The 12,516-nt window shown below is 45.0% G+C and overlaps 2 protein-coding genes across 2 annotated transcripts in view; one reads left to right on the forward strand and one right to left on the reverse strand.

Moving 5' to 3' along the window:
- Positions 1-12,516, reverse strand: part of LOC309562750 (uncharacterized protein) — a 253,710-nt gene that overhangs the window by 66,752 nt on the left and 174,442 nt on the right. The gene's annotated exons all lie outside the window — the stretch shown is intronic.
- LOC309564443 (uncharacterized protein) overlaps positions 1-12,516 on the forward strand; it is a 46,098-nt gene that overhangs the window by 28,964 nt on the left and 4,618 nt on the right. Inside the window, 3 exon segments of the mRNA XM_082269073.1 lie at positions 91-1,382; positions 1,384-1,450; positions 1,597-2,130. Coding sequence (XP_082125199.1) covers positions 91-1,382; positions 1,384-1,450; positions 1,597-2,130 — 1,893 coding nt within the window.

Here is a 12,516-nt window from a genome sequence, read left to right on the forward strand (position 1 = left end):
GATCTGGATATGATGATGATAATCCCCATCCAGGGGAACCAATCCACTCATCTCCAGCAATAATATTTTTTTCTTATTTATTTTTTTCAGGACTTGGAAACAACATGAACAATTATGAGGATTTTCCAAATTATGAAGGCATCGGAGGAGATTGTTCGGGAATAAACATCGTTCTGTCAGATATCCACCCTAGACTTCTGAATGTTGACAGATCCTTGGATCTCACTAATCCTGAGGACCCTTCTTTTTTTAAATCACATTTTGTTACCCCAGATAGGCCACCAGATCCCTTTTGCCCTGAGGAACCTTCTGCTCACTCTCAGTTTTTCTGCTCCGAGGCCGGGAAACCTTTTTCAGTGCAAAACATCAACTTTGGAGAGAAGTCCCATACATGTTCTGAGTGCGGGAAACAATTTCTTAAGAAATCACTTTTGATCAGACATCAGAGGACTCACAGTGGCGAGAAGCCCTATTTATGCTCCGAGTGCGGGAAACGTTTTTCCCATAAATATGACCTTGTTGTCCACCAAAGATCTCACACGGGCGAGAAGCGGTATTCGTGTCCTGAGTGTGGGAAATGTTATACCCATAGGTCAGCCCTCGCTAGACACAAAAAAACTCACACGGGAGAGAAGCCTCATTTATGCCAAGAGTGCGGGAAACGTTTCATACAGAAATCAGACCTCGTCGTGCACAAGAGGTCTCACACAGGCGAGAAGCCGTTTTCTTGTCCTGTGTGCGGGAAATGCGTTTCTTGTACGTCCGAGCTAGCCAGACACCAAAGAACTCACAGAGACGAGAAGCCGTGTTTTTGTCTAGAGTGTGGGAAATGTTTTTCTCGAAAATCAGACCTTGATGCCCATCAAAGATCTCACATGGGAGAAAGGCCTCTTTCGTGTCTCGAGTGCGGGAAGTGTTATGTAAACAAAGCCGCGCTCGCTGTGCATCAGAGACTTCACACGGGCGAAAAACCCTATTTGTGTTCAGAGTGTGGGAAAAGTTTTGCATGTAAATCGTATCTCATTGTACATCGAAGATCTCATACAGGTGAGAAGCCATATTGGTGTCCCGAGTGCGGGAAAAGTTACGTCCACAAATCAGACCTTGCCAGACACAAAAGGACCCACACTGGTGAGAAGCCTCATTTGTGTTCAGAGTGCGGGAAGCGTTTCCTACAAAAGTCAGACCTCGTCGTGCACAAGAGGTCCCACACGGGCGAGAGGCCGTATTGCTGTCCTGAGTGCGGGAAATGTTTCATTTGTACGTCTGACCTAGCCAGACACCAAAGAACTCACAGCGGTGAGAAGCCCCATTGGTGTTTGGCGTGTGGGAAAAGTTTTGCACGTAAATCGGACTTGACCATACATCAGAGGTCTCACATGGGGGGAGAAACCGCATTCTTGCTCTGAGTGCGGGAAATGTTTTTTGCGGAGAACAGACCTCGCGCCACGTCAGAAATCTCACACAGGCGAAAAATCCAGCTTCCTATCCTGACTGCGGGAAATGTTTTTCCGAAAATGCCTAGAATAGCGTCAACCATCTTACCAGGGTGCAGAGACGCATTGGTGTTCCGAGTGTGGCAAATGTTTATTACAGAAATCGGACCTCGTCGTGCACAAGAGGTCTCACGCAGACGAGAAGCCTGTCCTGAGTGCGGGAAAGGCTTTGCTTGTATGTCAGAACTAGCCAGACACCAAAGAACTCACAGGAACGAGAAGCCATGTTTGTGTCTAGAGTGCAGGAAATGTTTTTCTCGGAAATCAGACCTTGATGTCCATCAAAGATCTCACATGGGTGAAAAGCCTCATTCCGGTCTCAAATGTGGGAAATGTTTTTCTCGGAAATCAGACCTTGATGTCCATCAAAGCTCTCACGCGGGTGAGAAGCCTCATTCCGGTCTCAAATGTAGGAAATGTTTTTCTCGGAAATCAGACCTCGATGTCCATCAAAGATCTCACACGGGTGAGAAGCCTCATTCCGGTCTCAAATGTGGGAAATGTTTTTCTCGTAAATCAGACCTTGATGTCCATCAAAGCTCTCACACGGGTGAGAAGCCTCATTCCGGTCTCAAATGTAGGAAATGTTTTTCTCGGAAATCAGACCTTGATGTCCATCAAAGCTCTCACGCGGGTGAGAAGCCTCATTCCGGTCTCAAATGTGGGAAATTTTTTTTCCGAAAACGCCTAGCCCAGCGTCAATGATCTCACCGGGGGGGGGGGGGGGGCAGAGACATATTGGCCTTTCAAAGTGTGGGAAATGTTTTATCTCTAATTTCCAGCTTGACAGATATGCTTGAAAAATCCAAACAGGTGGCCAACCCATCTGGTGTAGGATGCGTTTCCTAAGGAGGACTGAAGTTATAAGGAAAACCTAGACTAAAGCGTGTAGGCTTTAACTGCTGACCTCTTCTTCTGACATTGCTAGTTGCTTGGTTTGCACCCTAATTATGCAGGCTGAACATACTTTATTGTCCCCATGAATGTCCCAGGCCAGTGAATGGAAAGGCACTAAAAAAAACAGAGATGAGTGTGTAAAAATTCAGGAAAACTTGGTTTCTCCAGATATTTTTCCCTTTTCCAAACGATAATATTCATATCTGAGCTGGGACATGTAATCCTGGTTCTGACATAACCCTTACAGGTCCAGCTAGCCCATCATGCTGTCAAGACCAGGTCCAGCTAGCCCACCATGCTGTCAAGACCAGGTCCATCTAGCCCTCCCAACTGTCAAGACCAGGCCTATCTAGCCCTCCCAACTGTCAAGACAAGACCCATCTAGCCCTCCTAACTGTCAAGACCAGGCCCATCTAGCCCTCTCAACTGTCAAAACCAGGTCAATCTAGCCCTCCCAACTGTCAAGACCAGGTCCATCTAGCCCTCCCAACTGTCAAGACCAGGCCAATCTATCCCTCCCAACTGTCAAGTCCAGGCCCATCTAGACCTCCCATATTTCAAGACCAGGCCCATCTAGACCTCCCAAATTTCAAGACATGTCCATCTAGTTCTCCCAACTGTCAAGACCAGGTCCATCTAGTCCTCCCAACTGTCAAGACCAGGCCCATCTAGTCTTCCCAACTGTCAAGACCAGACCCATCTATCCCTTCCAACTGTCAAAACCAGACCCCTCTATCCCTCCCAATTGTCAATACCAGTTCCTTATAGCCCTCCCAAATGTCAAGACCAGGTCCATCTAGTCCTCCCAACTATCAAGACCAGGTCCATCTAGTCCTCCCAACTGTCAAGACCAGGCCCATCTAGGTCCCAACTGTCAAGACCAGGCCCATCTAGCCCACTCCACAGTCAAATGGCAAGAATATCCAAGGGAAATAGACCTCATCTTCCACTCAACCTTCCATCCTTTTTCTATTTTTCCCCCATATACCGTACCTGCATTTCCCGCTTTCCATACCCTTCTTGCCATCCCTTTCCCACCATTTCCAACTCTTTAATACTTCCCCTCTGCACTCACACCTCACACCCTAGATCACCACAATATATTTTCTCTACCCACATCCCCAACTTCCCACATGAAAAGTTGAAGGACTCTCATTGTTAAACCTCCTGTTTTGTCGGTGGCCTACTAAGGAAGGCCACTTGATTAGCATGTACCAAGCATAGGTAGACTTAGATGAAATTTGATTAAAAAGTTACACATTTATTGACAGGAGGGTGGGAGAAGGTAAATAGCAGGTTTAGAAAAGGTCCCGTCTCCATAAGGAGTGAAATCGGCCACTCTCAATGCTGCAGGGGTCCCAATCCTGCATCCTCTGTGGGTTCTCAGATGGGAATTGTACTGGTAGGGTGAGAGGAGATAAAAATTATTTTGGTGAAACCAATGGCAGAGGCGCCCAGTGTGGTGTGTCTAAGGTTCGTCGGAGTCATTGAGTTAGACAAATATGACGACCCCTATTTCACCCCGCATGGACCTTTTCTCCACCGGCATTCACCGAAGGTTCCTGGTTCCACCTGTTTAGGCCACTACAACCTCATCAGATGTTAGTAATTTCTTCTTTTCATCCTTCATCTCAATTGAGGAGATAACTACATTTATATACAAACTACACTTTAAGGGCTCTCCAGCTTCTCACCTCTCTTTCCCTGGAGGAAAACTGGGGCCTTTTAATGGGTCTCCAATCTGCTTTTTAGTTCTGACCTCCCGGACCTTTCAGGACCACGGCCACCTGATTCCCAGACTTTATTTACGGATCAGTGCCAGTATGAGCATTTCCTTTGGAACAGCTGAGACAACCTGGTTTAATGCAATGAAATCAATCTCTTTGTATATGTATTGTCTACTTCTGTCATGATGATACTACTGTTTAATAAAAAATAAGATAATAAAACTACGATAGCTACAATAAAAGGATCTCAGTATTGGTATACTCCAGCCATGTTCAACTCCATTTCATTGTGGGCCTCATCAGCATTAGGGTTGCCATAATGGGTAAGGCAATGAGGAGCAGGGCATGGATTTGAAATCTATGTGAGATTTAAAGGGCTTTGATCATGGAGCTTCTATCAAGTTCTGGAACTTCTCATCCACTTCGGTGGATTTCTCTTTGACAGTTTTATTAGAAGCATAAGAAGCCATGAACCAAAATTCTAGAGGCACACTGCAATCAACTTAAACCCTTTAATTTAGGGAATTAAAGTTGTACTGGCTCTAAAGCCCCGTACACACGATCAGATTATCGAACGATCTTTCGTCCGTTTTTTCGTGGCATGCTTGTCTGATGTGGAAAGTGAAGAGGTTTTTTTCATACAAATTTTCCCATACGACAGAATTCTACTTCAGAAGTGAGGTCATGTGTTGGATTGCTTTCTATGTGTTCTTTCTGAGCATGCCTAGTCTTGCACTTAAGATTTTTTTTCCGTCGAAATCTGTACTAATGAGACGAAAATCGGACGTTGTATTACGGACAACAAAAATTTTATAGCCTGCACATCAGGATTTTGTCAGCCGAAAAGTCGGAGTCAGCTGTCGAAAGCACCATACTAACAATCCGTAAATCGGCAGATCGGTCGTCGGAAGAAATTTCCCTTCCGAATTTCTTATCGTGTGTACGGGGCTTTTGAGTGTCAAAAAAGCCTCCATAATCTCCAAACAGATTCTGGGAGTCAGTAGGAAGAGACAATCTGTCTTCCTCTACACAGGTAGATATGTTTTTCTCCTCATTTGTGCAATGGAAGTGAAGGTTATGGCCATGGCAAACCCAAGTGAGTGGGCTAGGGTCTTGTGCGAAGAGGTTAAATAGGTGGACAAAAAGACACAAGTCCATCTAGTTCAACCAAGATTGGGTTTTGTCGGAGAAGGCATAATAATGAAATATTGCATGGGGGGGAAACTCGTATGTCACTGTGGATAATCAGAGCAATTCACGTCTCCATCCATTCATCTCCTAAACAGCCAATGGGCTTTCAACTTATAGGTGAAGTTTCCGTTCCCAACGTCTATTTATTATTGCATCATTGGAAAATAAGAAAGTATAGTACCGTAGTTGCCAACATTTGAAAAAAAATTCCAGGTAGACTTTGCAGCATAGCTATCAATTACTTACCACACCCACTTCCCTGAAGCTCCGCCCACTCCACATAATTAATCTCCGCCTACTTATCATCAGATGATAGGGTCTACTCAATAAAGAGAGAATTACAGGAAATTGAAAAGGGAATTTTAAACTTGAGGCCAAATTAGCAGAGTTGGAATAATTCTCCAATTCGGCTGCACTACTTTTGCCTAAAGTTTAAAATTCTCATCACAATTCCCTGCGATTCTAAATTGTCAAATGTGCTCAGGTGTGACCATAGAAAAAATGGAATATGGAAATATAAATAAAGTGCAAAGTGTAAATAAGTACATTGCCGGGACAATGTAAATTACGCGGGACAGGCTCTTATTTGCCGGGACTGTCCCGGCAAAAACGGGACAGTTGGCAAGTATGTAGTACATCCATCTCCTCCTGATGGTGCAGTTATGAATGGCAATGAAGATGGGGAATGTCACCTCATCTTTATCTGCACCACTTTCCTTACTAAAAGAGAATTCCCATTATTTCCCTAACTTTCTGATGAGAGATTGTGAACTCGGTAGGGACCTCCAGAAGACCCTGAGAGTAGGTCGATCCACCTGGGGGTTGAGGCATTAGATCAGGGGTCTTCAAACTATGGCCCTCCAGTTGTTCAGGAACTACAATTCCCACCATGCCTAGTCATGTCTGTGAATTTCAGAGTTTTACAATGCTTCATGGGAAGTGTAGTTACGCAACAACTGGAGGGCCGTAGATTGAGGATCCCTGCATTAGATCCTTCCTGAGCAATCCAGTTAAGTGGATTTCTCATTGATGGTCACCATAGAAAGAGAAAAGGAATGGGCCAAACGTGTCAAGAAGCAAACGGCAATAAATGTAAACCTCCAATACCGCCAAAAAAAAAAATGTTTGAACAAAACAAACCTGCTCCTGATATACACTGCCTGGCCAAAAAAAAAAAGTCGTCACCAAAGAAAAAGGTCACACACGCACGTTGGATGGCCTTTAGCTTTGATTACGGCAATGTTTCGATAAGCTTCTGCAATGTCACAAGATTTATTTCCATCCAGCGTTGCATTCATTTTTCACCAAGATCTTGTATTGATGATGGGAGAGTCGGACCACTGCGCAAAGCCTTCTCCAGTACATCCCACAGATTATTGATGGGGTTAAGTTCTGGACTCTGTGGTGGCCAATCCATGTGTGAAAATGCTCCCTCAACCACTCTTTCACAATTTGAGCCCAATTAATCTTGGCATTGTCATCCTGGAATATTCCCGTGCCATCAGGGATGAAAAAATCAATTGATGGAATAACCTGGTCATTCGGTATATTCAGGTAGTCAGCTGACCTCGTTCTTTGGGCACCTGCAGTAACTCTCCAATAGGAGAGTTACTGCATGCTTAGTTTAGTAGTGTCAGGATGGTAGGTGGAGCCTGACTAATATAGAGAACTCTCACCTGACGAGAGGCCGCGGTAGCAGAGCTGGATGCCGGATGGACACTAAGGTAAGTACTCTGATAAGGACACAGGTTCACCTGAGGTGCGGAGTCTAAGTGTTAGCTGGTTTTCACCAGAGCCCCTAGTGGTGGGGATGGACTGCGCTGCAAGCTAGCACCAGGTCGCGGTCCCCAGGATCACCCAGCCAGGCAGAGTGCAGGTTCCAGTCCAGAAGCGGAGAAGCAGACAAGGGATAACCAAAAGAGTAGTCAGACGAGCAAAAGGTCAGGGCGGGCAGCAAGTAACAAGGTCAAGAGGAAGTCGGGTCAAACAATCAGGAACAACAGGTACACAGGATCACAAGGAAGAGCTGAAGATAACACAGCAATTACCTGGAGTGACTGCTGTGTTTAAATAGGCCATTTTGGCACCAATTTAGTAGCCTCAAACTATTCTAAGGTAGCCTCTGACTATTCCTAGGTAGCCTCTGACTATTGCAAGGTAGCCTTGAAGTATTGCAAGGTAGCCTCGAGCTATTGCAAGAGGTAGCCTCAAGCTATTCTAAGGTAGCCTCAAGCTATTCTAAGCTAGCCTCTAGCTATTCAAGGCGCCTCTTTGTACGCGCATGCGCATAGGCATTCGCCGGTTTTCGGCGCTAGTGCGCCTGCGCATGGCAGTGGATCCCTGACAGTTAGTTGCTTAGTTAATTCCAGGTGGCGACCTTTTTTTTTGGCCAGGCAGTGTATATTAATTATAAAATTTTAGGTTTAGACCTTCACTTTAGGTCTTTGCTCATGTATACACCTTGTTGGTGGAATAATTTTATGGTCCACATTGATTTTTTTTTTTTTTTTTCATTTTATTAGTCAATGAGAATATTTATTAAAACACAAAATCCAACTATAACCATATTGTGGAAAATTGCTACGGTTACAGTTCCTCTGGGCTCCACCAGGTGCTGATGGAAAGTCTCGATGGTATCTACGGACAGGAAGTCTCTTTTGAAGACAGGAAATGATTTCAGGTATAAATAGGAAGTTCCGAGTCAGAGGCGAATGGGGTGGAAGTAGAGAGGAGACATTGCTGGAACTGGCAACTGAGGAGGTAATAAGATATTATTTTCTATTTACACCCAGTAACCCCTCCCGTCATGTTCCGTCCTCATCCTCCATGGTCACTGTGATGTCTTTTATCTTCAACAGATCCCACTACTCAATGAGTAATAGTAAATATGTGGACTTGTACGTCAGGACATCCCTTAGACATGTTATTTAATGGAGTTTTGCATTTTTAGGCATTCACTTTATGCATTACGAAAATCTCGGCCCATTCAGCCAAACAGTTTTTTAAAGAAGGTTTTGGTTTGGGGCAGTGCTCAACCCTCCATGCCATTTGTTTCACCATACCTTGCTCATTAGGCTAGAAAACAGCCAAGACTTACTCAGCTCCCATTGACTTCAAAAAGGGTTTTTCAGGACGTGTGTGCCTATGTTACCTACGTTCTCGGCACGTGCGTACCTATGTTACCTACGTTCTCGGCACGTGTGTACCTATGTTACCTACGTTCTCGGCACGTGTGTACCTATGTTACCTACGTTCTCGGCACGTGTGTACCTATGTTACCTACGTTCTCGGCACGTGTGTACCTATGTTACCTACGTTCTCGGCACGTGTGTACCTATGTTACCTACGTTCTCGCCACGTGTGAACCTATGTTACCTATGTTCTCGGCACGTGTGAACCTATGTTACCTATGTTCTCGGCACGTGTGTACCTATGTTACCTACGTTCTCGGCATGTGTGTACCTATGTTACCTACGTTCTCGGCACGTGTGTACCCATGTTACCTATGTTCTCGGCACGTGTGTACCTATGTTACCTACGTTCTCGGCACGTGTGTACCTATGTTACCTACGTTCTCGGCACGTGTGTACCTATGTTACCTACGTTCTCGGCACGTGTGTACCTATGTTACCTACGTTCTTGGCACGTGTGTACCTATGTTATCTACGTTCTCGGCACGTGTGTACCTATGTATGATGAAGCTAACCCAGATGTGTTCATCCTTTACTAATTACCAATAAGTGGTCTCAATTCATGTAACGGACCCAATACTGTCCACTCTCCTAACACCACCACACAATGTCCACCATGTGCCTTGTGTGAATTTTGGAAGACAATTTTAATTTCAATCCGATCCAGATAATTCCCACTTCATTACCCATCTACAGAGAGGAGAGTCCTGTATAGATCACATAATCAGATCGAAGAGGATGGATGATGACTGGAGCCACATGGCTGAGAGAGTACTAAACCTCACCCTGGAGATCATCTACCTGCTGACCGGAGAGGTGAGGAGGATTCTGGGAGGTCACATGACATCACTCTTATCTCTATTGATAAAATCATGGAAGAGGTTGATGGCTTGGGTTTGGTAGTTGTCCACAAAGTGGGGGCTTCTCAAATCTGGGGGTCATTTTTTTTTTTTTTATTTATAAAACACAGACCTGACCGGAGAGGTGAGGAGGATTCTGGGAGGTCACATGACATCACCTATCTCTAATAATAAAACACAGACCTGACCGGAGAGGTGAGGAGGATTCTGGGAGGTCACATGACATCACTCTTATCTCTATTAATAAAACAAACCTGACCGGAGAGGTGAGGAGGATTCTGGGAGGTCACATGACATCACTCTTATCTCTATTAATAAAAACATAGACCTGACCAGAGAGGTGAGGAGGATTCTGGGAGGTCACATGACATCACTCTTATCTCTACTAATAAAACACAGACCTGACCGGAGAGGTGAGGAGGATTCTGTGAGTTGCCTATTATTTTGAGTTTTCCTCCTGTGAAATTTGCCAACCAGGTGACCACCATAGTGCCTCCACCAAACTCCATGAAGTTTGAGAGACACAACATTCAAAAGGTCCTAGAAGTCACCAGGAAGATGATGGAGCTGCTGACAGGAGAGGTGAGCGGTGCTGGGAATTCTGGGACATTATCCAGTAACAGACAAGGGATGTGTCTGGATGGTGACTGTATCATTGTGTGTGTCAGGTTCCTATAAGGTGTCAGGATGTCACTGTCTATTTCTCCATGGAGGAGTGGGAGTATTTAGAAGGACACAAGGATCTCTACAAGGACGTCATGATGGAGAATCAGCCGCCCCTCACATCACCGGGTAAGAGGAGACTTTATTGTAAAGGAGAGAGCAGTACGGAGGCTCCACCTAGATCCCCCATCATCTGATAAACACATAGAAACAATGTATTCAGTCAGTGTGTGTGTTTCCTACAGATGGATCCAGTAATGGGAACCCACCAGAGAGATGTCCCTGTCCTCTGTATTCCCGGGATTCCACACAGGAAGATCACACCATCCCTCACCATCATCAGGTAGAAACCTTCCTAACCATAAGACACGGTTACATTATGATTTGTATATTATTTACATGGTATAAGCTCATGTTATTTTCCTGATCTCTTCAGAGTGAATACATGAATTTTTGTAAGATTATTGTCAAAGAAGAGATCAAAGAGGAAGATGAGGAGGATGGTGTGGTCCAGGACATGGACAATCTAGAAGGACACAAGGATCTCTACAAGGACGTCATGATGGAGAATCAGCCGCCCCTCACATCACCGGGTAAGAGGAGACTTTATTGTAAAGGAGAGAGCAGTACGGAGGCTCCACCTAGATCCCCCATCATCTGATAAACACATAGAAACAATGTATTCAGTTATATGAATGCGGTACCAGAATCCCTTTTAAATGACAAATTAAACCTTTTCTCCTCATTTGTTCAATGACAGTGAAGGTTACAGCCATGGCAAACCCAAGTGAGTGGGCTAGGGTCTTGTGCGAAGAGGTTAAATGGGTGGGAAAAAGACACAAGTCCATCTAGTTCAACCAAGATTGGGTTTTGTCGGAGAAGGCATAATAATGAAATATTGCATGGGGGGGGGGGCGCAACTCGTATGTCACTGTCGGTAATCAGAAGAACCAGCATTTCCATAGCAATTCACGTCTCCATTCATTCATCTCCTAAATAGCCAATGGGCTTCCAACCTACAGGTGAAGTTTCCGTTCCAAACGCTTATTCATTATTGCATCGTTGGCAAAATAAGAAAGTATAGTGCTTCCATCTCCGCTTGATGGTGCAGTTATGAACGGCAATGAAGGTGGGGAATGTCACCTCATCTTTATCTGCACCAAAAAGAGAATTCCCATTAGTTCTCTAACTTTCTGATGAGAGTTTGTGAACTCAGGAGGGAACTCCAGAAGACCCTGAGAGTAGGTCGATACACCTAGGGGTTTGGGCACGAGATCCTTGACGAGCACTGATAGGATACCGAAACTACGAGGGTAACCTTGTTCCTCCAGTCTAAGTGCCTCTGAAATGAGACAGTAAGAGCAGAGGTACAAGAGGAACACGTGTGTCTGGAGGTGTTCCCTGCAGGTCTTTGAATTCGTAAAGCTGAACCAGCAGAATGTGCAGATTTTGGCTGGGTAGTTGGTTCTAGGCAGTGGAGTCCACTGATGACCCCAGGAAGGCAGAAGTGTAGGCAAGAAGGCAACGGAACCATTGGAAGGACCAGCCAACCCATAACCCATAATTCTTTCTATGGTCTCCATCTCCTACTTCATTTATGGACATTATGGCCTCCCGTTTTCAGTGTTGTATCAAGGTCCTCAGCATCCACATACCCATAGTGGCTTGTATGGTCTCCATCTCCTACTTCATCTATGGACATTATGGCCTCCCGTTTTCAGTGTTGTATCAAGGTCCTCAGCATCCACATACCCATAGTGGCTTGTATGGTCTCCATCTCCTACTACATTTATGGACAGTATGGCCTCCTGTTCCCAGTGTGAAATCGTGGCCCTGGACATCCACACATCTATAATTTCTTGCCTGGCCCCCATATCCTGCTTCATTTATGGACAATATGGCCTCTTGTTCCCATTGTTGAATTGTGACCCTCAACTTCCATAAACCCATAATGGCTTGTACGGCCTCCATCTCCTACTTCATTTATAGACAGTTTGTCCTCCCATTCTCAGTGTTGAATCGTGGTCCTCAGCATCCTTATACCCATAATTCTTTCTATGGTCTTCATCTCCTACTTCATCTATGGACATTATGACCTCCCGTTTTCAGTGTTGTATCAAGGTCCTCAGCATCCACATAGCCATAATGGCTTGTATGGCCTCCATGTCCTACTTCATTTATGCAAAGTATGGCCTCCTGTTCCCAGTGTAAAACCGTGGCCCTCAACATCCACAAATCTATGATTTCTTGCATGGCCCCCATATCCTACTTCATTTATGGACAATATGGCCTCCTGTTCCCATTGTAGAATTGTGACCCTCAACTTCCATAAACCCATAATGGCTTGTACGACCTCCATCTCCTACTTCATTTATAGACAGTTTGTCCTCCTGTTCATGGTCCTCAGCATCCATATACCCATAATGCCTTCTATGGTCTCCATCTCCTACTTCATCTATGGACATTATGGCCTCCCGTTTTCAGTGTTGTA

This window comes from Pelophylax lessonae (genome assembly GCF_965119305.1).
Source record: "Pelophylax lessonae genome assembly, chromosome: 9".
In the NCBI taxonomy this organism is placed as follows: domain Eukaryota; kingdom Metazoa; phylum Chordata; class Amphibia; order Anura; family Ranidae; genus Pelophylax; species Pelophylax lessonae.